The sequence below is a fragment of the Acomys russatus genome, chromosome 5 (genome assembly GCF_903995435.1).
Source record: "Acomys russatus chromosome 5, mAcoRus1.1, whole genome shotgun sequence".
Classification (NCBI taxonomy): domain Eukaryota; kingdom Metazoa; phylum Chordata; class Mammalia; order Rodentia; family Muridae; genus Acomys; species Acomys russatus.
The window spans coordinates 32,265,173-32,291,948 of record NC_067141.1 but is presented as its reverse complement, the minus strand read 5'-3'; the positions used below and the strand labels follow the sequence as shown (position 1 = coordinate 32,291,948).

General features: G+C 40.5%; 1 protein-coding gene across 1 annotated transcript; it reads left to right on the top strand.

Moving 5' to 3' along the window:
- The first annotated feature begins 240 nt into the window (after positions 1-240).
- Ms4a13 (membrane spanning 4-domains A13) lies at positions 241-25,912 on the top strand. The gene is made up of 6 exons (XM_051146908.1): positions 241-267; positions 2,365-2,505; positions 7,727-7,783; positions 12,233-12,352; positions 20,239-20,334; positions 25,838-25,912. Exons 2-6 carry the CDS (start codon positions 2,377-2,379, stop codon positions 25,910-25,912), a joined length of 477 nt encoding a protein of 158 aa, XP_051002865.1. The 5' UTR covers positions 241-267; positions 2,365-2,376.
- The last annotated feature ends 864 nt before the right edge of the window (positions 25,913-26,776 follow it).

Genomic DNA, 26,776 nt, shown 5'->3' with positions numbered 1-26,776 from the left:
GATAAATGTGCACTAAGGGCTGTGAGAAGTAAAAGTATAGAAAGAAAAATGCTGTGGCATCGGAGTTTGGGAAAGTTGTCAAAACTAAGAATCAGATTGTGAGTTTTCTCTGAGAAAGAGCGTGCATATGTGTTTTGTGTTCTTCTGTAGAAGTCTGATAATAAAGATATCAACGACGATTAGAAACAAAAATCAACCAGAGGAAATTCTGAAAGTATGGGATGTGGAGAGTCAAAAATATCTACAGCAAATATTCTGGTTTTAGGGGTGAGTGTCATGCTTTCTTGTTACTGAGGAAAAAGCTCCCTCAACCTATCTGAATAGAAAGGGGTTTGTTTGGCAAGTCCTTACTGAAGGGATGGAGTCCATCCTGGCTAGGAGGATATGGCAGTGGACAGGAGAGGCACAACTGTGGGAAAAGGAGGCTTTGGACTTGCTGGCCACGTTGCATCTGTATTCAGGAATCAGAGAGTAAGCAGGAAACGGGGCCTGGCTACAAAGCACCAATGCCCACCTCTAATAACTTTCTCCAGCAAGGCTCCACCTCTTAAAGATTCAACAACTAGGACCCCAACACAGTAACAAGTGGGCAGCCCAGGCTTCCTGTGGAGTTGGGGATGCGGTCTCTGACATGGACTCTGTTTTTTGATCACGTCCCCCTGGTGGTACTTTTCCACCTGGCCACAGAGGAAGGGGATGCACTTAGTCCTGATGAACTGGGGTGGATGGGGGGGGGATGGAAGAGGGAGTGACTGTGACACTGGGAGGAGAGGAGGGAGAGGGCTATGATCAGGATGTAAAGTGAATAAATAAACAAATTAATAATAGTAATTAGAAAAAATTCAACAACCTTCCCAAACATCAGGACCAGCCAGGGATGAGGGCCCAACATGTGATTCTGTAAAAAGGCACCCCACACTCACACAAGGGTTTAACATGTGACTCTGTGAAAGGCACCCCACATTCATACAAGTTCTCAACATGTGATTCTGTGAAAGGTACCCCACACCCAGACAAGGTCTCAACATGTGATTCTGTGAAAGGTACCCCACACCCAGACAAGGTCTCAACATGTGATTCTGTGAAAGGTACCCCACACCCAGACAAGGTCTCAACATGTGATTCTGTGAAAGGTACCCCACACCCAGACAAGGTCTCAACATGTGATTCTGTGAAAGGTACCCCACACCCAGACAGGGGTTGAACATGTAATTCTATGAAAAGCACCCCACACTCCAAGCACAGCAGTAAGACTTAGTTCTGATTGACTAAAATTCAATGCTTTAAATAATGGTGGTTTAAGGGTGACCTTGTACCTAGAAAGGAATGTGTTTGAATAACTAAGATGCAAAAGCTTCTTTTAAGAAACATGAAGGTTTTATTCATCTATAGCTTTTGTCTCATCTCCCAGCCCTTCACACACAAATATGTGCTAAGGCATGAGCGTATCAACCGAATCGCCACACCCAAGGAGATCCAGCAATCTGAATAAATTACCAAACATAAAAGTATGTGTGTGTTTGTTAGTTTAAAAGAGGTCTATTGCAGAGTCAGGCAGATCTCTGTGACTTTGAAGCCAGCTTGGTCTACAAAGCAAGTCCAGGACAGCCAAGGCTACACAGAGAAACCCTGTCTCAAAGAACAAAACAAAACCAAAAAAAAAAAAAAGAAAGAAAGAAAGAAAGAAAAAGAAAAGAAAAAAAAAAGTGGTCTATCATTGATCTCTTTTAATTACTGTACTCATGTCTGTACCGTAGGAGAAATATACAGTTCTGTTCAATTATAAACCCATGAGATTAAAGCTTACCTTGTTCTATTAACAAACACCAAGAAGTTAGGAAAATCACATGCTTTTGTAACCAGCAAGGAGAAAACTCTTTTATGGGTTTCAAGTTTTCCTCTGAATTTTTAGGCCATGCAGACTGGCTGTCCAAGTTGTCTCACGAGAATTCTTCTCTCTATAGTGACAGATCACTCTGGGAATAGAGTGAAATATCTTAATCTGCTCTCCCAGATTCACATGCATACTGCTGTCGGCTGCAGTCTGGTTCATTGGTTGGTTGGTTGTTGAGTTTGATAGTATGAATGAGCTCGCCTAAAACCCAAAGGCAAGCTCTGAATTAAGAATCACTTTTCAATAAGAAAACTTCAGCTTGTCCCTCATACACCAGCAGGGCCCTTCCCAAAGTCTTGGCTTGTCCTTCCTGGACAGGTCCTGTGTCTGGTACAACCAATGAGAACTCCATAGTTAGTGCAGGACCAGTTACATTCATCTTCTGTAAAGACGTTAACTGCTTCTCGAGTTTACTGAAACTGTGTTTTCTATTACATCATTTCAGTACTAACAGCTCTCCCTTCTCACAGGTTATCCAGATTATGATTGGCATCTATCATGTACTCATGTGGTATTTCCTGTTGCTGTTGTACATGGGACAAATTAAAGGAGTATTTGGGACTTATGAACCTTTAACTTACAAAATGGGAACTGCTTTATGGGGATTTGCTGTGAGTATAATATATTTGTGTTGATCCTAATAATGCAGTATATAATATTGATTCGGATAGTAGATGGTAGGGGCCAGTTTCTAAACAAGGTTTTCAGAAGACTAGTATAACTAACTGTCATTTACTGACTTATTCAAAAATCTAATTTCCTTTTTCAATAAATGTGTATTGAGCACCTTTAATCTACAAGTGCTAGCCAAGAAACGTAGACACGACAGAGGATGACGACCACAATGTGGACTATATCCCTAACTTTTTTACCACCACATCCATTAGCACGGTTAGTTTTCAGTTTTGCTGTTATCTGCGCTCCAGTGTAATTTCTAGACAGCCACAGGGAAGAAGGAAAACTCTGAGTGTGGGGATCCCTACAAGTCAAGGGAAAAATATATCACAAGACATAAAGGAAAATCAGCCCTATCCTCCTGTCAACTTGTCAGTAAAATAAAGGTTGAAAACTGACTCCCAGAAACCATTCATAAACATGACAAGTAGTTTCAGTAAAATGATGACATGAAATCCTTGCTAGGTTTGGTTTAGGAAAATGAAAGAGTTGAGTAATTTTTATATTTATTTTTTTCATTTACTTTTTGATAGTTCCATACATGTGTGCAACGCATTTTTATCATATATACCTGACCCCTTCCCTCCAACTCTGCCTCCAACACATCTTCTTTCCAACTTTATGTCCTTTTTTTTCTATCATGTCTTTTGCTGGTGTGTGTGTGTCTGTGTGTGTGTGTGTGTGTGTGTGTGTGTGTCAGAATAAAAAAATAAGTGATATCATACCAATCACATATTTATGTTGCCAAGAAATAATGGATTTTAGTGAACAAATATCTATGGGCATGTTCTCCAGTTAGTATTAATTTCACTCCCTAGAAAAGATATCGTTGCATCTGGCGATGCTCTGCATTTTTACATCTAAAGAGCAAAAGCTAAGGATGTTCCTGAGCATCTCACAGTGCATAGAATATAAATGCAAAGAATTATAACCATTAATGTACATGGTGTTAAGGCGAGATAACAAAGGGGGTGGGGGACATCGTCATTGGATTTGGGAAGCTTGTGGAAGATTTCCTACAAAAGCTACAAGTATCTCAATGTACCAGGAAAAAAAGACATGAGCTGAAAGCGAGAGTAGGCATGTGAAGCAGCTATTTAAGGGGATGAGAGAGTGTGGAATGGCCATTTGGGAAAAGTGAGGGAGTATATCTGGCCTATGGAAAAATGATTTGATCCTTATACAGCTTTAAGGACTTGAGGTTTCAGAACGTGACTGAATAGTGAGATAAGTCTTTACTCAATCCCTGTTCACCTGCGTGGATGCAGATGTGAAGCAGGAGTAAAACTACATTTCATCAGGATTTTGGTTAAAAGACTCAATTTTTATTTTAAATCGGGGGGGGGGGGGGGTGTGACACCAGAGTTGAGAATGGATATAGAGGGGTGTTTGTTTGTTTTTCCTATTTCAAACATTTATTACTTCTCTACAATGAAACATTCAAAATGTTGATGAGATATCATTTGTCTACTTTTGCTTTTGATTGCCCTGATTTGAAGGTACAGCTAAAAAAAATACTCTTGCCAATCTTATATTCTCAAGTGGTTCACATTTTCTTCTGGAAATTTCAAAGTTTCATATCTTACATTTAGAGCATTGGTGAATTTTTTAAAATTTTTTATTAATTTATTCTTGTTACATTTCAATGGTTATCCCATCCCTTGTATCCTCCCATTCTTCCCTCCCTCCCATTTTCTCCTTATTCCCCTCCCCTATGACTGTTCCTGAGGGGGATTTCCTCCTAGGGGGGTGTTTGTAATGACTGATGCTGGTGATGAAAGAATACAGTAGGGAGCAGAAGGTCTGAGAGAATGTATAGGGTGAAAAAAACATTGCTAGAGCTTAAGGCCAGAGAGCATCCTCTAGAAAAATGACAGCAAGTAGTGGTGAATACATAACATTGAGATTTAAAAGGACCAACAAAGACAGGAGAATTAATATGTATATCAAGTAATTTTTATAAAGGATTCAAGGGAAAAATGCCAAGAAGCACATACACAGGGTAAGTAGAATGGTGCAGACACATAAATCACTAAAGAGTACGTGATTTAGGAGAGATCTCAGAAGGTCAAAAATTAAAATCATCTAGAAAAGGGTTAACGACTAAGCAGTCAATGGGAGACTTCAAGCACAGGGATGGTGGATGGTAGAATATGAAACACTTGTCTCAAATCTAGAAAAAAAGAGGTGAAAATAGACAATTGGGAGGGGGGAAAAAAACTACTTTCCTTTAACAAAGATGGTCTCCTGGCTGTTTCAGAAGAGGCTGAGTGGTCACTAGAAGATATAGTGCCCTCTGGGGCATCTGCCTTTATCTGTAAGCTGAGTCAGAGTGCCCAAGGACAAAACCCAAACAAGCCTTGGTAATAAGCAATCCACTGCCTCATCAATAAGAAATGGTGCATTTGGCGCATAAGTAAAAAGCACATGGAAGAAAGAAGAAAATAGAAAAGATAAGAAAAAGCAGACCTTGTAGACAAAGCTCAGGGAAGTGATTTATGTCCCTTTGTGTTCCATTGCATGCTATAAAATCATTTCAGGGGGCAATGAAAGAGGCATCTTGGTGAGCATAGTGGTAGCAGCCCAAGCAGGAAAAGCTGAGTTCAACCCCAGCACCCTTAACACGCCAAGCATGATGTGCACTTGTGGTCTCAGCTCTGCCAAGGCAGAGACAGAATCCTGGCACTCACCAATCAGCCAGTCAAATCTAATTAGGAATCCTAGATCCCACTAAGAAATCTTTCTCCAAAAAAAAGAAATTCACTGCTCCTGAGGAAGCATACCCAAGTTAACCTCTGGCCTACATGCACACACGCACACGCACACAAGCGCACAGCACAACTAACGCTTTCAGTAAATCATCTAAATCTTAAAAATGTAATCAATGTAAAACTTGTCATTTAGATAATAAACTTTGAAAGACTTTGTCCAAAACACTCCAACAAAAATTTTTATAAGATACCCTATGAGAATATATAGGGGGACGTAATCCCCCTCAGGAACAGTCATAGGGGAGGGGAATAATGGGAAAATGGGGGGGGGAGGAATGGGAGGATACAAGGGATGGGATAAACATTGAGATGTAACAAGAATAAATTAATAAAAAAAAAAAAAAAAAGAAAATGAAGTTAAGGGAAAAAGTGTTTTAAAAGAGAGTCAAGAAATTGAATACAAAAGAAGAAGACAGTAGAGTATATGCAACAAAAGAGTAGAAAGGAAACAATGAAAAGAGGATGGATGAGGAGGTGGATGAGATTTAGGAGGATAGGGAGGATATCATCAATAAAAACAAAATCTCTATGTAAAAAAAAAAAAAAAAAAAAAAAAGATACACTCTATTCACGTATAAACTTTCAAAGAAGAAATAAAATATTTTAAGATAATAATGTAAATTTTTATATTTTTATAAATGGTTTTTAATTTATTTCCTGTGTATTTGAGTTTTGCCTACATGTCTGTGCATCACATGCATGTAGTGACTGAAAAAGCACAGAGACTATGACGGCATGTACGCAACCTACGTAAGCTCAAACCAGTCAAAAATCTGAGCAGGGGAAAGGGAAAGTGCACACTAAGTCTCATCCCAGCCAAGGAGCAGTTTGTAGGTGACGCCCACTAGGAAAAAGGACTTCGATTCTCTTCAGTAGAGCACAGCAATTATTTGGAGTGTCAATCACACTCCTGGGCAGGCCTCAAGCTCAAGAACAGCCAAACAACACCAAACAGACTCCATGGGGTTTTGTGTGCTCTCACTGTGGTGCTTTTGGTTGGGTGTTTTATTCTGTTTTGCTTTGCTTGCCTCTTTGTTTGGGGGTGGCGTTATTGTTTGTTTGCTGGCTTGTTTGTTTTGAGGGGAAAAAAGAACATCAACTTGGATGGATAACTTGGGAAGGGGAAAGAATATGATCAACATATGCAACTCTTAATGTGATTTTTTTAAAGTACGGAACATGACTGCTACTTTTCACTAAAATCACTAAAACAGAAAAGAGAGGGGCTGGAGAGATGATTTGGTGGCTTAGAAGACTGACTTCCTGTTGTTGCAAAGGACAAAGGTTTGCAACTTCAGTTCCAGGGTGTGTTATGCTCACTTCTGACCGCTACAGGAAATGAATGCATACACATTTCTACACATAAATAAAAATAAGTAAAACTTAAAAATAAAAAAGACAGAGACTACTTCGTGGAAGTTGTGGAGCCTGCTTTTAATTAACACAGAAGTGCTTTGTACTGCTTAGAAAATAGAATCCTGAAAGGACATAATGGAATGCCTTCTAAAATAATTTTTATAAAAGGCAAGGTGGCTGGGAAGATTACTCAGTGAATAGAGTGCTTTCTCTACATGCAATCATAAAGACTAGGTTCAAATCCTCAGAATCCACATAAAAGCCAGGCAGGGCTACACATAGCAGTAACAACAGCAGTGAGGGGTAGGGACAACCAAATTCCAAACACTCAGTGGTCAGCTAGCCCAGCTGAAACAGCAAACCTCCAGTTCACTGAGAAACTCTTTCTCAAGGCAATAAGGTGAGGAGAAAGATGCCTGATGAGACTTATATATGTGTATAATTAGATGTATGCACGTGCACACTCATGTGCATAAACTACACACATATACCAGACATGCATGCATGCATAAATATAGAAATAAGCAAAGCAAAACCATGGGCATCCTGTGGCTTTCATGGTGACTCTGGCCTCTCAATAATGAGGTTATTTTGTACAGTCATGGTGTCTAATGAATTTATGGGCCACTTTTTCCATACCTGGATGTATTCACAGTCATTATAGTCCTTGGTTTTTACCAGGAACAAGAGAAGTTGGAATAACACCTAAATGAGTTATATAAAAGGTATCATATCACCAAACTTGGTCCTGGGTTTAGGAAGGCTTAAGAAGCCATCATCATGTACCACAACCTAAACCCTCCCCAGTGTCCTCTGCTTATGCCTGTTGTGACCCTCTTGTGACTTTCACTACCTGTCACCATTTGAAAACATCATTACATCATAATGGAATCTCATCTCAACCCCTTCTACTTTTTTGTTACTATTATAATTCTGAAAATTATTGGCCTGGGAGATAGAGTTGTTTTAAAGCATGTTTAAATTGCTGAGCATTATCAATGAGTATTTACCAATATATGCTTGTGTCTAGTTTATCATTTCAGGAGCCTCCACAGTAAGAGCAGCAAACCATCAAAGTAGATATATGGTAAGTTGAAAAGCTTGGGATGCCTCTAGTACGCATTTTCACAAAACAGAAAAAGAGATTTGAGTGAAAAGATAGTGTTGGGGCCAGAGAGATGGCTCAGCAATTAAAAGCACTTGCTGCTCTTACAAAAGACTAGAATTCAGTTCTCAGGGCCCACATTGGCTCACAACTTCCAGTAACTCCAAGAGATCTGTCTCCTTTTTCTGGCTTCTTAAGGCAAATGCACTCACATGCACACACACACACACACACACACACACACACACACACACACACACACACACGTCTTTAGAATAAAGGAAAAATCATCTCTTAACAAACAATAAAGGAATCTCCCACTCCTATAAAGTAAATGAGCGGAAAAAATAACAACCTGAGAGCAGATTACTTAATGTAGACCAGGTACACTAGCTAACAATCATGATGACTACCTGATAAAATATCTAAATTTAAATAACAATTTTGTTTGGATTTCTACCCTTATGAATAGTGTGATTGAATATTATTTACAGAATCTAAAGCCTTTCTTCCATGTGAACATTACTGTACTTTAATACTTCATTTTCTGGTCTATCCACCTGGGAAAACGGTTGTACTTTGTTTCAAAGTAGAGAATTTTCCAAGAAAAAAAAATCTTTCCATGGTGTAGATGGAATAAAAAACATTAAAATTTTAGACCTAAAAGATAGCTTAGAAATCAATTGATCTAATTAAAATTTATTATAATTTATTCACATTATATCCCTATTGTTATCCTCTCACTCTTATCTTCCAATTCTCACCCTCCCTCCTTCTTCCACCTTATTACCCTCCCTTAGACCTCTGACAGAGGGGGGAGGCCTCCTCACCCACCATCTGACCACAGCCTATCAAGTCTCATCTGGATAACATGCATCCCCTTCCTCTGTATGCCTGCCAAGGGGAAGTGATCAAATTGCAGGTAGCAGAGTTCATATCAAAGGCAGTCGCCCCTCTCCCCCCTCCCTGCCCCACCCCCATGCATCCATGGAAGATGAGCTGTCCATTGGCTATATCTTAAAAGGGAGGTCCTAGGTTCTCTGCATGCATTGTCCTTGGTTAGTGCATCAGGCTGTTCAGGCTCCTCTGTGTCCAGATCTACTGACCTTGATAGTCTCCCTGTTGGACTCCTGGCCCCCTCTGGGTTCTTCCATTCCCCCCACTCTTCCATACTACTCTCAGCACTCTGCCCAGAGTCTGTCTGTGAGTCCCAGTATCTGTCCCAATCCTCCGATGGGTAGAGTCTCAGAAGACATCTATGTTGGGCTAATATCCACTTAAAAGTCAGTATATGCCAAACGTGTCTTTTGGGTCTGGGTTACCTCACTCAGGATGATTCTTTCTAATTCCATCCATTTGCCTGCAAATTTCAAGATGTCTTTGTTTTTAATAGTATACCAATAGTATACCAATAGTTACCATTGTGTAAATGTACTGTAGTTTCTTTATCCATTCTTTGGTTGAGGGACATCTAGGTTGTTTCTAGATTCTGGCTATTATGAATAAAACTACTATGAATATAGTTGAGAAAATGTTCTTTAGCAACTTCCTAAAATTCAATGAAAATGAAGGTACAACATACCCAAATTTGTGGGACATGCTAAGAGGAAAGTTCATAGTGCTAAATGTCTTCATAGAGAGATTGAAAACATGTCATACAAGCAACTTAATGGCACACCTGGAAGCCCTAGGGGAAAAAAAAAGAAACAGACACACCCAAGAGGAATAGTTGGCTGGCAATAATCAAACTCAGAGCTGAAATCAATAAATTAAAAACAAAGAGAACAATTCAAAGAATCAATGAAACTAAGAGCTGGTTCTTTGAGAAAAACAAGATAGACAAATCCTTAACAAAACTAACTAAAAGATAGAGAGACACTATCCAAATCAACAAAATTATAAACTAAAAGGGAGCGATAACAAAAGACACCTAACAAATGCAAAGAATCATTAGGTCTTACTTCAAAAGCCTATATGCCACAAAATTTGAAAATCTAAATGGACAATTTTCTTGATAGATTTAGGCCTTTTGTTACTTCTGTTTTTGTTGAGGTTCAGCTTTAGTCTGTGGTGTTCTGATAGAATACAAGGGATTATTTCAATCTTCTTGTATCTGTTGAGGCTTGCTTTGTGACCTACTATATGGTCAATTTTGGAGAAGGATCCATGAGGTACTTAGAAAAAAGGTATAATCATTTGTGTTTGGGTAAAAAGTTCTGTAGGTTTCTATAGGTCCATTCGATTCATGACATCTCTTAGTGTCATTATTTCATGGTTTAGCTTCTGTTTCATTGATATATCCTTTGATGAGAAGAGAGTGTTGAAGTTTCCCACTATTAATGTGTGGGATTGAAGTATGGTTTAAGCTTTATTAATGTTTCTTTTACAAATGTGGGTGCCCTTGTATTTAGGGCATAGATGTTCAGAACTGCAATGTCATCTTTTGAAATTTCCTTTGATGAGTATGAAATGTCTTTCCTCGTCTCTTTTGATTAATTTTGGTTGAAAGTCTATTTTATTAGATATTAGAATGGCTACTCCAGTTTTCTTCTTGTGTCTGTTTACTTCAAAGACCTCCTTCCAGCCCTTTACTGTCAGGTAATGCCTATCCTTGTGTTTGAGGTGTGTTTCTTGTATGCAGCAGAAGGCTGGGTCTTATTTACACATCCATTCTGTTAGTTTGTGTCTTTTAATTGGAGAGTTGAAACCATTGATGTTGAGAGAGATTAATGACCAGTAACTGTTAGGTCCTTTTATTTTGATGTTGGTTGTAGTAATGTGTTTGTGTGCTTGTCTAGTTTTGTTTTGCTAAAGTGAAGTTATCTCTTTCCTGTGTTTTCCTGGGTATAGTTGGCCTCCTTGGGTTGAAGTCTTCCTTCTAGTATCTTCTATAGGGCTGAATGTGCTAATTTTAAATTTTTATACGTAAGAATCTAGGGATGGACATATGGCTCAGGAATTAAGAATATTGCTGCTCTTACAGAGGATTCATGTTCAATCTCTAGTACCAACATGGTGGCTCACAGCCATCTGCAACTCAAGTCCAAGGGCATCTGATATCCTCTTCTGTCATCCATGAGCACTACGCACATGTGATACACTGACAAGAATCCAGACAAAGCACCTATAAACAAAAAATAAATAAAATCTCAAACTCCTTTAAAAATAATTCTGATGTCTGTCCAAAGATGTTGATACGTTGGCCCAGGATTTATTTTTTAATATATTTTATTTATTCATATTACATCTCAATTGTTATCCCATCCCTTGTATCCACCCATTCCTCCCTCCCTCCCATTTCCCCCCTACTCCCCTTCCCTAAAACTGTGACTGAGGGGGACCTCCTCCCCCTGTATATACTCATAGGGTATCAAGTCTCTTCTTGGGAGCCTGCTATCCTTTCTCTGAGTGCCACCAGGCCTCCCCATCCAGGGAACATGGTCAAATATGGGGCACCAGAGTTCTTGTGAAAGTCAGACCCCACTCTCCACTCAACTGTGAAGAGCGTCCTGTCCATTGGCTAGATCTGGGTAGGGGTTTGAAGTTTACTGCACATACTGTCCTTGGCTGGTGCCATAGTTTGTGCCAGACACCTGGGCCCAGATCTACCCATCCTAATGTTCTTCTTATAGGTTCCTAGGACCCTCTGGATCCTTCTATTTCCCCATTTTCCCATGCTTCTCTCACCTAGAGACCCAATAGGATGTCCTCCCCTCTGACCCACCTTCCTGGTAAGTGAAGACTGTCATGGGACATGCCCCTTGGGCTAGTGTCCAGATATAAGTGAGTATATACCATTTGAGTCTTTCTGCTTCTGGGTTAACTTATTCATTATGATCATTTCTAGTTCAATCCATTTGTCCACAAATTTCGGGAATTCCTTGTTTTTAATAGCTGAGTAGTATTCCATAGTGTAAATGTACCACAGTTTATTTATCCATTCTTCTACTGAGGAACACTTAGGCTGTTTCCAGGTTCTGGCTATTATGAATATGGTTGAGCAAATGTTCTTGTTGTGTGCTGTTGGCCCAGGATTTAAAAACCCAGGATTCAAACATATCAACTGTTATTAGACTTTATTTCTACAGAGTCACCATTTCTTATCAGTTTTCTTTATTTTTTAAATCTTTCAGTCAAACATCTCAGTCTTTCTTACAGCTGACTCACAAGATTATAAAACATAAAGGTTTGAGAATTGATGGAATTCAAAATTTGGCAGAATGTGATAATGAATTCATGTCTCCTCTAAATTAATAAGATTTCATGTAAACCAGAAAAATGGCAAGCATAAGCACACTTTGAGAGCTTCACAAACTATAAAGAAGTTTTAACTCATTTTTTTTCTAGTTAAAAATGACAAATAAAGGAACACACAAAAACATCCGAAATGCTTATTCTGATGTTGTATGGTCACTCCATGTCTCTTTTCAGCTTCTCTGCGCCCTGTCCCTGAACATACTCTGCATAATTGTTACGGTCTTTGCAGCAAGCCTGACAATAGTGGAATTGGTTCGCTTCCGTACTGTGTCATATAGGAATTATGGACAAGCAGTAAGTAACTGAGTCTACAGAAACATCTTTCTACTTATGTTTGAAATGATATTTTATGCTTTGAAAATTTCACACAATATTGTTTGATCATATTCACCATCCATTTTCTCCCAACTCCATTCAGATCCATTCTCATCTCCTGTTCCCAGTTTCACTTTTCTGTTTCATTTATTTCAATAACCAGTGGAGCCTATTTTGGGCTGCCCTTATATTCACAGGTGTCAGTCTGTCCACTGGAGTATGTTTAAGCTACCTAGGGCTATGTCCCTAAAGAAAACTAATTCTCCTTGCCTAGAATTGTTGACTGTAAAGTAGTCCCTTAGTTAGGGATAGAGACTCCTGAGCTGCCTCACCCCAATCTTTTCCATGGTAGAATGTTGATTCATTTGACCTTGTGTGCGACTGGCATCTGCTAGAAGAAAACACAGGTGCTGTGAATTTGTGAGTCCTGTGGCCCTGGCTTGTCCAGAAGACACAAAGACAATGCTGGACCTCTGTGAGCCATGGCTGCTAACAAGCTCATTGCCCCCTCTTCCAAGATGATTCCTGAGCTGTGTGCCTCTGTATGTGTGTGTGTGCATGCATGTTGCATGCATATATGTGAAGGCCAGAGAATAACTTCAGGTGTCTTTTCTCAGGCACTGTCCATTTTTAATTTTGAGACAGGGCCACTGCCTGAAATTCCACAAGCAGGCTAGACTAGCTGACTAGTGAGCCATGTGGATTTACCTGTCTCTGTCACCCCCAACACAAAGTGTACACCCTAGCTTTCCCCCCTGCACCTGCTCTTGCCCCACCTCTCTTTCTCGGGTTCTGGAAATTGAGCTCACTTTTTCTGTCCTGCCTGCAAGTACTCTACTGACTAAGCCATCCTCCATCCTAGTGCAAAAAGAGTACGTTCCTGGACCACTAAGCCTTTCACCAAACCAGGAAAGGGGCTCTGCTGTTGCCACATGTGTTTAAACCATAAATACCTAGTCATCTCTGACCTCACATAGATATCTCATAATGGCATGCTTTTGCATCTTATGTGGATTTTGCTTTCGTGTCTCACTGCTAAGTGTCCATCAATCTTGTTTCTTTGTACCCCAGACATGTGATACATCATACTACCATAAATGTGAATAACCTTGTTGATAACACAAGAGATTTGCTTGGGTTTTATTGGCTTAGAATTCAGACTCATCAGAAGGAAAGATCTCCCATGCTCATAGATCAGTAAGATTAACTTAGTAAAAATAACCATCTTATCAAAGGGAATCTACAGATTCAATGCAATTCAATATCAACACAATTCTTTACAGACCTTAAAAGAACAATTCTTAACTTCACATAGGAAAACAAAGCACCCAGGATAGCTAAAACAATCCTGAAAAATAGCCAGGCGCGGTGGCACACGCCTTTAATCCCAGCACTCGGGAAGCAGAGGCAGGCGGATTGCTGTGAGTTCGAGGCCAGCCTGGTCTACAGAGTGAGTCTAGGACAGCCAGGGCAACACAGAGAAACCCTGTCTCAGAAAAAAAAAAATCCTGAAAAACAGAAGACCTGCTGCTGGAGGTACCACCATCCCTGACCTAAAGCTCTGCTGCAAAGCTGCACGGTATTGGCATAAAAACAGACATGGTGATCAATGGAATCAAACTGAAAAAGACCCAGACATAAATCCACACATCTATGGACACCTGATTTTTTATAAAGAAACAAGAAATACAAACTGGGAGAGGGGAGGGAAAGCATCCTTACCAAATAATGCTGGTAAAACTGGATGAAGAAGAATTCAAATAGATCCATATTTATCACCCTGCACAAAACTGAAGTCCAGTAAAACTGGATACAATAAATCTAATAAAAGAAAAAGTGGAGAATAATAACCAGAATGCATTGGCACAGGAGACAACTGTCTGAACAGAACATTGATAGTTCAGCCACTAAGATCAACAGTGAGACCTCATGAAATTGAAAACCTTTTGTAAGGCAAAGGACAACATCAGTATGACAGGGAGACAGCCTACTGAATGGGGGAAGCTTTTTACTAACTCCACATCTGATAGATGTCTAATACCTAAAAGAGATACAGATCTCATGAAACCAGACATTAACAAACCAAATAATCCAATTTTAAAATGGAGTACAGATCTAAATAGAGAATTTTCAGTAAAGGAAACTCAAATTTTCAGTAAAGAGAAACACTTAAGGAAATATTCAGCATCCTTAGCTATCAAGGAAATGCAGATCAAACTACTTTGAGATTCCATCTTACACTCATCAGAATGGTTAAGTTCAATAAGACAAGTGACAGCTCATGCTTGTGAGGATATGGAGAAGTATTGTTTTTAAAATTTATCTGTATTACTTGTACTATCTGTAGGCTTGGCTAGTGATCAATCAAGACATAGACACTTGTTATATTTTAAAATAGCCTTAGGTAACCTGGGGCAGGGCAGCTATCAATCTTCTAAACTATCTCCCATAGTGTGGCAGGCATGGGATTCCTGCCTCGATCCCATGCCATCTGCTTCCAATAACTTCTATCAAGCTACCTCCCATCCATAATCCCAAATACTTGCTAATGTTCTTCATCTGGGCTGGATTCTCCATCTACACCATGGGCCATGTGCTTCTCCTCCAGCTAACCCATGGCGGCCTTTCTCTCTTCACTTCAGGTCTCTCTCTTTCTTGTGGCAGTCCTTCTTCTTCCCAGAATTCCTCTCTCTCCTAGCCCCACCTATCTCCTCTGCCCTGCCCAAGTGAGATGGCTTTTTATTAAGCAAAAGATGGATCACAGACAGAAAGCAGTAATTAACATCAAAATACAACAGACCATCCCCCAACAGAGAAGGGGAAACACTCCTTCACTGATGGTGGGAGTGTAAAATTGTACAGCCACTATGGAAATCAGTATGGCAGTTCCTTGGAAAATTGACAGCTAATCTACCTCAAAACCCAACTATACCATTCTTGGGCATAAACCCAAAGGACCCTCCATCCGACCACAAGGACACTTGCTCAAGTATGTTCATTGTGGCTTTATTCAGAAGACCCATTAACTGGAAAAAAAAACCTAGATGTTCCTCAACTAAAGAATGGATAAAGAAAATGTAGTACATTTACAAAATAGAGTGTTATTCAGCTATTTTTAAAAATCATGAAATTTGCAGGCAAATGAATACAACCAGAAAAAAATCAACCTGCGTGATGTAACCCAGACCCAGAAAGACAAATATGGTACGTATTCACTTATACGTGGATATTAACAGTTAAGTACATGATAATCAGACCCAGAGAGGCTGGGTAAAGAGTAGGGCTCTAGAGAGGATACATGGACCTCTCTGGGAAGGGAAAATAGAATAGATTCCTTGGGTGGACTGGAGGAGAGTGGGGATGAGAGTTAGAGGGATCAGGTTGGGAAAGGAATGGAGAGAGAGTGTGTGGAGAGACAGCTGGAATTGGGGGGCATCCAGGGGGCCATGCAGAAACCTAGTGCAGTGGAAGCTTTCTGGAATCTTATGAGGATGACCCTAGTGAGGAGTCCTAGTAATGGAGGATATGGAGTCTGAACTAGCCATCTTTCCGTAGCCAGGAGAGGCTTCCAGTGGTGGGAAGAAGGGCTGCATTAGCTGAAGTGGTCCCATAGAGATCCCTAAACCGCCCAGGTGGATACTAGAACAGAGGGTCTCTCTCCAACAACTGACAGCAGGGACACCATTGCCAGAAACCAACATCCACACAGCTCGCCGAACATAGAGAGGTGGAGCTGGTACCTGCATGGAGCCTTCACCCCTACACTGTAGTCTATTTGGTGCAGGAAGGTGGGTACTCTGCAGGTTATAAAAAGAGAAACCTGGCCACCAATCCAGCCACAAAACCTTCAAACTACAACCTGACATGCCTTCAAGATCTGCAGAGACAATGGTGGCAAAGAACTTGTGAAAATGGACAACCAATGTCTGTCTTAACTTGAGTCTTGTGACAAAAGAGAGCTGCCCCTCTCCCTCCTCTCCTTCCAGTCCCATCCTTCCTTCCTCTTCCCCCATCCCACTCCCATATTCCTCAGTAAAGGGGAATCCCTCTGCCCACCCACTTCAGCTCATCAAGTCACATTAGGACTGAGCACATTCTCTTCCCTTGTGGCCTGGCAAGGCAGCCTAGCCACGGGGAAGTGATTCAAAAGCACTTCTCCATTGCTGGTGGGAGTGCAAACTTGCACAACCACTTTGGAAATCAATCTGGCACTTTCTCAGAAAATGGACAATAGTGCTACATCAAGACGTAGCTATACCACTCCTGGGCGTATACCCAAAAGATGTTCCACAATAAAACAAGGACATTTGCTCAGTTATGTTCATAGCAGCTTTATTTGTAATAGACAGAGTCTGGAAACCACCTAGATGTCCCTCAACCAAAGAATGAATAAAGAAACTGTGGTACATTTACACAACGGAATACTACTAAGCTATTAAAAACAAGGACATCTTGAAATTTGCAAGCAAATGGATGGAACTAGAAAGGATCATCCTGAGTGAGGTAACCCAGACACAGAAGACACACATGGCACTTATAATTGGATATTAGCTCAACATTGATGTTTTCTGAGAGACTCCACCATGGGGCGGGGGGGTGGAATCAGGACACATACTGAGACTTGAAGCCAGGATTTGGGTGGAGTGCTGAGAGTTGGATGAAAGAGTATGGGCATGGAAGGACCCAGAGAGTTCAGGAGCCCCACAGGGAGACCATCAGGGCCTGCAGATCTGGGTCCGGGTGGGGGGAGGGGCACTACACAACCTGATTCACCAGCCAAGGACAATGTATGCAGAGAACTCAGACACCCTCCCTGTTCAGATATAGCCAATGGGCAACTCATTCTCCAAGGTTGTTGGGGGGAATGGGGACTGCCTCTGACCTTAACTCTGCTGCCCGTGATTTAATCACTTCCCCTTGGTGGGAGGCCCTGTGGGCACACAGAGGAAGGAAATACAGGCTAGCCAGATGAGACCTGATAGGCTATGGTCAGATGATAGGGGAGGAGGCCTCCTGGTCAGAGGCCTAGGGTAAGCGGATAGGGTGGAAGAGGGAGAAGGGCGGGCACAGGAAAATACAAGTGAGAGGATAACAATCAGAATATAATATGAAGAAATTATAATAAATAAATAAAATGTTTGAGTGGTAGAAGAATGGGTGACAGTAACATAGATACATACATAAGTAGGTAGATAGATAATAGATACATAACATGCATATAATATATAGATAGATAATAGATACACATTAATACATAGATAATATATAGATACATAGATACATAATACATAGATAAGATATAGATATATGCATATATACAGGATAAAAATATACATAGATAAATCTGTATTAACACACAGATACATAGATAGGTAATAGAAAGGTAGGTAGGTAGGAAAATAGATGATAGATTAGATAGATAGATAGACAGACAGACAGACAGACAGTAACTACATGTCATCAATATTACACTGCTCTGTGCTCAGCTCACTGTGGAAGGGATGACAATAACACTGGATGGCTTAGGAGGTGTCCCAAAGAAGATGACATAACCTAGGTCCTGGACAGGATGTTGCAGTTGATGATAGGTGAGGTTAGTAGGAAATGGTATCTAACAGTGCAGGCAAGCTGGGAGAAACAGCACAGTTGAAGAATGCATTGAAGACTGCAGTGGGTGGAATCAGATCATCGAAAACCTCAGAGTACGGGAAAACCCAGGCTTTATGGGGTGCTCAGTGATAAAGAATGATGAGACGAGAAACGGAGGCCCTGAGAAAGCTGATGCCACTAGCTGCCGGACATCTTGGAAACATAACTGAGCAGAAGAAACAGCAGCTGTCTCCCAGCTGATAGATCTGAGCTGAATTCAATAAAGCCAATATCACCAGAAAGGCCAATATCTATACCAGAAAAGAAAAAATTCATAATCACAAATATTAACACCAGAAAAGAAAAAAATGTTGGTGCCTGCCTGACACACCAAAGCACTCTGGTAAGTGAGGCAGTAAGATCATGAGTTCCAGGTCATCCTGGGATACACAGAAAGTTCGAGGCCAGCTTGGGCTCCATAAAACTCTGTCTCAAGAGGCGGGGAAATTACCACAGCTAGAGAGATAGCTCGGCGATTAAGAGCACTTTCTGCTTTTGCGCATGTCTTGTTTGATTCCTAGGAGCTGTGTTAGGTGGCTCACAACCAGGGTATTATGGGCTCCCCTTCAGCATCAAGGGATCTGAGGTGCTCTTTTGGCCTCAGCAGGCATGAACATGTGTGCATACACGAACATACATATAAATAAAAACAAATCTTTTCAAATATTTTAATTAAAATAGGATTGCATCAAGTCCTCCTTTTTTTCTCTATCCAGCTGTTGAAGCCCCCCCCCCCCACTTTCTCTCAAATGGATAGCCTTTTTCTTTGGTTATTACTGTTACATATATCCACAATCCCAAATACTTGCTAATGTTCTTCATCTGGGCTGGATTCTCCATCTAGTGGTAGTGGGTTTTCTTGTAAGATCTATGATCTCTCTAGCCCTGGGGAAGTTGGCTAAGTTTCAGGTAGCAGGCATGATTTTCCTCCTGTTGAGTAGGTCTTAAGACCAATCAGGCAGCTATTGGTTACAGCCAGCCTATAAGTGCCACTATTGCCCCTTTAAGGATATCTTGCAGTGCTGGTCATCAATGTTGTTCATAGTTATCACAGCTGGACAGAAAAATCCCTCACATGGCATCTAACACAGGACTTGTGGTGCTATGAAAACTAAACTACAAGAAAGAGGCTTTCAGGTTATCCTACCTTAAACAACCTGAGTCCTATGTACTTAAATGTGTTAATATCTTCAGCAACAGAGGCTTACCATCATCCTCTGAGAGGCAACATAGGCCTAGGGGCTGGGGAGCTAGCTTGAATATTAAAGTGCTTAACGTCCAAGTATGCATACAAGATTTCAGATCCCTAGAATACACATAAATGCTAGCTGGGCCTAGCAGCCCACCTGTAATTCCAGCCTGGGAAAGCAGACAGGGAATCTCAACAGCAAATTGGATAGCAAGACCAGCCACACCAGAGGGTTCTGGGATTGATTGAGAGGCTCTGCCTTGCTAAATAAGGTGGAAAAATCATTAGAGATGGTTTCAAACATCAGTCTCAGAGGAGTTTCTACAAACACACACACAATGTACACATACAGCCACACATGTGCACATTTGCATACATACATGCATTTACAAAATACACACACACACAAGAAAATAGAACAAAAACTAATAACATTTTAACTAGGCCAACTAGAGGGCTAAGCAGATTAAAAACAAAATAAAAAAAAAACAAAACTGGCCTTTCTTCCCAAACCTGATGATCTAAATTCAGTCCTGGAACCCATAGTGTAAGGAAAGAAGCCAACTCTTGGACCTCCAGATAAGCATTATGGCATGAATGTATACACACACACACACACACACACACACACACACACACATCACATCCACCACCATCCCCATCATCATCATCATTGTCGGCAGCAGCAGCAGCATAATAATAATAACCACAATAACCATAAATAACCAGATTCACTGAAAAGTTTAGGTAGTGAATACATTCATGAGACTAAAACGTTGCTATAAGTATGACAGAAAAGCAAAGTGAAGAAAATGAAGTGCAGAAGCCACAGACAATGCACTGGGGAGAATAAAAGTATGACAAATGAAGCTGAAAACAAACACCTGAAAATGCTCGGGGAGATCAAACAGGAAAAGAAAGCCACCTGCTGTTATGTCCTTCTCTTTTAATTTTACTCTAGGGTCCTCTTGGGTGGGCACACACTAAAGATAATGACATATCATCTCTCCCTGTTTTCTGGTTTCAGAAGCTGGGGAGGGAAGTGTCCCGTATTTTGCTGGTCTCCTACCCCCTGGAATTCGGGATCGCCCTCACATACTCGATCTCTGGCTGTTCAAATTTGGTAAGAGCTTTCTCTACCAATTCAAGGGCTTTTGGTTTCTAGTAAGCAAAATTAAGGAGATATGTGGCATTCTACTACTGTCTGGAACTAATAACAATGTACTGTGTAATGTTTGCTTTACCTTTTGTTTTCTTTTGCTATAAAATATGGGTATAAAACAAAATGACAAGAGTAATATATGAAATTGTAAAATTAAAAATTAAAAACTTATTTAACACAGAAAAGGTGATTGATTCTTTCTTTAATATTGTTCTCATTATCTCCACATATTCAAATTAATCACACTCACACACACACACATACACACACACACACACACCTAGAGAACACACACTGCATCCACAGTTAGGAAGCAGAGAGAGGTGAATGCAGATGCTCAGGATGCTTGCTTCCCTTTATACAATCCAGAACCTCAAACCACAGTATAAAGTAAATTATAAATTGTAAAGTAATTGGTAAGACTTGGAGCGTCAGCAGCCTTACTGCTTTGGGGGGCTGATTTTGCTCAAGGCATGATATAGAAAGTTTCCTTAGGGTGGGCGTTACTGAAACAGCAGAGAGTTTGGTACAAAGAGGCAGCTAAGACCAAGGCACTCAGTCCAGGTAAGATCATAGGGGACCATATGACTGTGGAGACAAAAAATTGACAGACACCCAACAGAGACATTTAAAGAAGATAGCCACTACTATGCACTATGCTGAAAGCCTCATCCTTGTGTCTGAGAAAACAAAATATAAACATGTTGACAGTTCTGCATGCATTAAGGAAACAAGAGGCAGTCCTACTGAGCTACCCACCTTGGCTCAAAAACCTCCAAAAATAAGGAGAAATCTAGAGTATAAATGACCCAAACTTTACAAACATTTCTAAAATACACTAAGAAGACTTTAGTGACTGAGGGCATGTCTTATATTTCTAGTTCTACCACAGCGAAGAACCATAGATTATGTAGCTTAAACAAGAAAATTTACTTTCTTGCAATTATAGTTTAGAAGTTCAAGACCAAAGTGCTGGAGAATTAGTTTTCTCTAAAGCCCTCTCCTTGCCTTTCAGTGCCTTTATGTGGTCTTCCCTCAGACAGTTCTGTGTCCTAAAGTCTTTTGTACACACTAGTCACACTAGACTACAGCCCAGTCAAATGGCATTTTTATAATCTGTCCAACGACCCCTCTACAGGGGTCACCTAAGACCAAAGGAAAACTCAGATATTTACAGTACAACTCATACTAGTAACAAAATTACAGTTATGAAGTAGGAACAAGAATAATTTTATGATTGGGGTCACCACAACATGAGGAACTGTATTAGGAAGGTTGGGAACCACTGATTTAAATTAGCTAATATTTATCTAAAGTATCTAACAAGTATCTAAGATGCCCAGTTTCAAACAACAATAGAAATACGAGGAACAAAAACTACCTGTGAGGTTGTTTGGATGAAAATGACCCCCATAGGCTCATAGGGAGCGGTGTGGCCTTGTTGGAGTAGGTGTGGCATTGTTGAAAGAAGTGTGTCACTGGGAATGAGCTTTGATGTTTCAGATGCTCAACTGAGGCCCAGATCCACTCTCTTCCTGCTGCCTTCTTATCCAGATGTAAAACTCTTGGCTCCTTTTCCACCACCATGTCTGCCTGCATGTCACCATGTTTCCCACCATGATGAATAACAGACTAAACCTCTGAACCTGTAAGCCAGCTCCAATTAAATGCTTTCCTTTGTAAGAGTTGTTGTGGTCATGGTGTCTCTTCACGAGCAATAGAACAATGGCTAAGACAACACTTGAACACTCAAGAGCTGTAGTCTTGGTGGAGAAAATGAAGGCGATGCTTGAAAGAGAAAGTGGCAGTGCTGGGGAGCCAGCTCCAGAAGTTGACAGATCCCCACTAGTGCAACCATGATTGAGGATGGTGGTGAAAGATGGCTAGAGCCATGATGCCAGCACAACTGTTTGACACAGTCCAGCAAAGCTGAGCCAAATGCTGCTTTTGCCAGCAAGCTGTCTCTCACTTTGGGTTTCTAATCTCTACATGTTTATTCATGAGGGTCTTTTTACATTATGATTCATAAATGTCTTTTCCCCAGAAAATTATTTCTCTTCTCAAAGAGATAACTTTATCTGGCCATGAAGATTGTGAAAAGCCCCAAAAAAAAGTTGAGTAGCATTAGAGTTCTCTTGGCACAGCTCCCCCTAGACAAACTCAAAAAACAATAGATATGGCAGTGGATCAGATTAAAGGTTTTCCCCTATAAGTAGTCTACAGTATATTGCCCCTGGAAAATAAAAACTTAGTAACAAAGTTAGTGTGCCTAAAACTGCCTTTGATAACATATAGAAGTGATATAAAGTTAATATAAAGAACCAGGCGTGGTGGTGCATGCCTTTAATCCCAGCACTCTGGAGGCAGAGGCACATGGATCCCTGTGAGTTCGAGGCCAGCCTGGTCTACAAAGTAAGTCCAGGACAGCCAGGAATACACACAGCAAAGCCCTGACTTGGAAAAACCAAAATAACAAACAAAAAATGCTCAAATAAAGTTAATATAAAAGAAACATAAGAATTTGCCAATCCTAAGGAGACTGGCTCACACTCATTTACAGTGAGGTCTTTTAACTAAAAATCAAAGAGAAAACAAACGAATAGAACAAGTCAGCCTAGGAGAGCTTTGAAACTTTTAAGCTAGGCTAATTCACAAAGTGTACCTCAACCACTATGCTTGAGAACTCATCTAGACTGGCTCAGATATTTTTCTCTGTTTAATGTTTCACTTTCCTGAAGAATAGAATGCCATATGCCATAAATACTTATGTAGTCTAAAATGATTTGAGATTGATAATACCTTGGTAGGTATACAAGACAATTCTGGAGTCATGGCCTCATAAAGAAATTTCCAGCATCTTTGTGCTTATCACAATCCCCAGGGCATAACAAAGACTTCCAAACAAGGCAAAATAAGGTTATTTTCCTAAAAGCAGAAGGGGTAGTATGTTTAAGACTATCTTAAAGAAATTCAGACATAGTTTTCTTGAGAAAAGACATAAAATAAATCATAATGCAGAAAGCCCCTCAAGAATGTGACACACAGAGATCAAAACCAAAAGTAAGAGGCAGTATGACAGCAATTGCAGCATTTGGCTCAGCTTTGCTGGGACTGTGTCAAACAGCTGTGCTGGCTTCACGACTCTCACTGTTTCCAGTGGATACGGATGTGTCAATATAGACTTCAAAAAGCTGGAGGGCATATGTATAAAGAGTGACAACAATGACTCATTAAATAAGATGCCTGGACAAAAAGAGAATTTATATAAAAGGAAGTTGAATTCTGAGGTTTAAGTGTAAGCATGCTATATCAGAAATGTAGATAAATATGCTCGTATCTGTCCACAATGTCAGAATTTATTGAATAGCAATAATTTCACAAAGAATGGTGATTTCATTAACAGCAATTTCCCAAGTAGTCTCAGCTTCCTGGCATCCCACCAAGGCAAATACAGGTTCACTAGATCTAATCTTAACTACTAATATTAATTCTCAGATCATACATTACATATCATATTGTAAATAATACACACACACACATTATAGAATGGCTACAACAGAGTTCCTGGAATTTCAAAGAAACCCAGTATCTCCATAGGGTTAGATAACTGGCCCTGTTAGAAGTCTACAGAAGACACTGCTGCTACAGAGTCAGGACTCAGGGTCAGAGTTAGGCCAAGCTTCAGAGCTGAGTCAAACTTCAGAAGCAAGGTATCGCACCAGGAAGCCATAGGGGAAGAGAACAGCACCAAGTCTAGATAGATTAATGGACAGACAAGGGGACAGCAGATCCAGATGAGTGTGAAAGGTAAACAAATAAATGACAATTGAAAAGGCCACATCAAAAATGGAGACCAAACCAACAACTCAAAGCTTCTGGGACAATCAAAAATTCTCTTCTGTCCTTCCCTTGGAACATACACAGGAAGTCAGAGTTCAGGTTGGTGGTCTTCATCATCACAGTGTAAGGTGATATAAACACTGGATACCAGTAAGGTGCCATGTTCTTTCATCCTCTGGTGTATTTAATAAGTTCTTGGGTCTTATATGATTTGCATATGCTTCTATGCTCCTAGAGTCCCAAAGTATTTTGATAAATTTGTATGGTAGCACCTTTACTATTTTAGAAAATAAATTATATAAGTGGAGGAGGAGGGCCCCCTCAGTCTTAGACTTAGGAGAGGGGAATAGGGTGAAAGTGGGAGGGAGGGAGGAACGGGAAAATACAAGTGATGGGATAATAATTGAGTTGTAATCTGAATAAATTAATTAAATAAAAAAATAAATTATATAGTAGCCTGTGTCTTGAGGCTGGTGCCAGACAGGTGGTGATATTTATGGTCCCACTAAGGTGCAGACTCTCCCAAATACATACCTTTTAGTTCTATTCATATGAAGTTTCAAACCAAACAAAACTAAAATAGAACTGTAGTGTTCATGGATGCAAGCTTAGCTGGAAAGACTAAAAAGAAAAAAAAAAATTGATTACCTAAAAGTCAAAATAATACTGTAAAGGGAAATAATGACCAGTTATTGGGAAATATCACATGAAGCTAAAATTATTCTGGGAGTGATGGCATTTGTGTTGAGTTCAAGCAGCCCATGAGCTTAAAAAACAAAGCCAAAAGAACCAACTAACCAGGGCCCAGAGGGGTTTGTGGAAACTAAAGCACCAACTAAGGACCATGTATGGACTGGACCAAGGCCCCATACACAGATGTAGCCAGTGGGAAACATAGGATTCATGTGGGCCCTCTAGTAAGGGGAATAGGGCTATCTCTGACATGGACTCTGATGCCTGCTTTATGATCACGTCACCCTGACAGGACTGCCTTGCCAGGCCTCAGGGGAAGAGCATATGCTCAATCCTGATGGGACTTGATGAGCTGGGGTGGGTGAGTGGGGGCTCCCTTTTCCTGAGGAATAGGGGAGGGGGGAAAAGAAGATGGGGAGAGAAAAGAAGGGTGTGGCTGGGAGGAGAGGAAAGATGGGGCTACGACCAGGATGTGAAGTGAATAAATAAATAAATAAATAATCAAGAGAAAAATCAGGAAGGAAATTGACTCGGTAGTTAAGAGCACCAGTTACTTTTCCAGAGGACCCAGGCTCAGACTCAATTCCAAGCACCCACAAGGCAGTTCACAATGATTTGTAACTCCTGTCCCACCCTCTTCTGACCTCCTTGGGCATGAGGCATGCAAGTGGTACACAAACACACATGTAGGCAAAAAAAAAAAAAAACACACACACGGGAAAATACATATCAGAAATTATATCAGAAGTTATACAGTAGAGCCTTAAAAATAAGGTAGATTGGATTGAGAATGAGAACAGAAAGAGAACAAATGGCGCTTGGGGTCATACCCTATAAGTACCACTGTGGTCTGGAGTCTTTTTAACTCTCTATTATTCACATGATATGAAACACTGGACATCAGCTGTAAGTGACTGCTTTTTCTTTCCAGAAAAGAAGTCAAGAGGAAAATTTAGAGTCTGTTTCTGAAAACGTGGAGGGCAGCTTCTCACAGCTGGAGACATGAGCAACTTTCATGGCTGCTGACACCTGGTATAGGTGCCAAGGATATTTCTGTATAACAAGGCTGCTGCATAACCCATGCATTTTGTGCAAAAGGAAATTCACAATGGGTTGAAAGTCACCTCTTGGTATTTAAGGAGTGTCTGCTCACATATCTTCTGGGTTCCAGGGGGGAAAGCTTGTCCTATGTAAGTAAGTAGGGGACTATCACAGGAAAGCACTTGCTACACAGCTTCTCTGAAGAACTGTCAGCTCTCCCCAGCAGATTATCTGCAACTGACCATAAAACCCTCTAGTAACCTGTAGAGTGTGGGCTATGAAACTTGGAGCACAATCCGTAATTCAGAGTAGAACTATAGTTTCTGTCCCTGTGGGTGAAAAGTACATTCCACAGTCTGCATTCTTCTGCTCGAGCTAGTTTGTACATCCACAAAGCAAGAATCAAAGTGTCAACAATTCAGTGCCTTTACTGTCCCATGGCTTGTCCTGTCCTCATTAAAGTTCCTCTCTGCCCTGCATGTCTCTGCTGCCTTTTTCCCTTCCCGTTCCCTTGCATTCTACTTCTCATTATTTGAGTTGATGTTCATGCCCATCACGAAGCAAACTGCTTTCCTACACTGAGGAGCATTTCCCAGGAAGCTGTGCTGTATGCAGTTTACTTGTTCTAATGTGGAACGTGACATCAGAAAAGTGTCCTCAGCAATGCAAGCGATGCTAAGGAGCAGTGGTGTTTTTGCACCCACTATGGATTGTTTGTTTTCTCCCCTGTTTCTCAAGGAATTACACTGGTTGCTCTCCATAACTATCAATTCAGATTTCTTGGTTCTACAAATTTCAGCCCTTATCGCATTTCTGAATGTCTACTGTA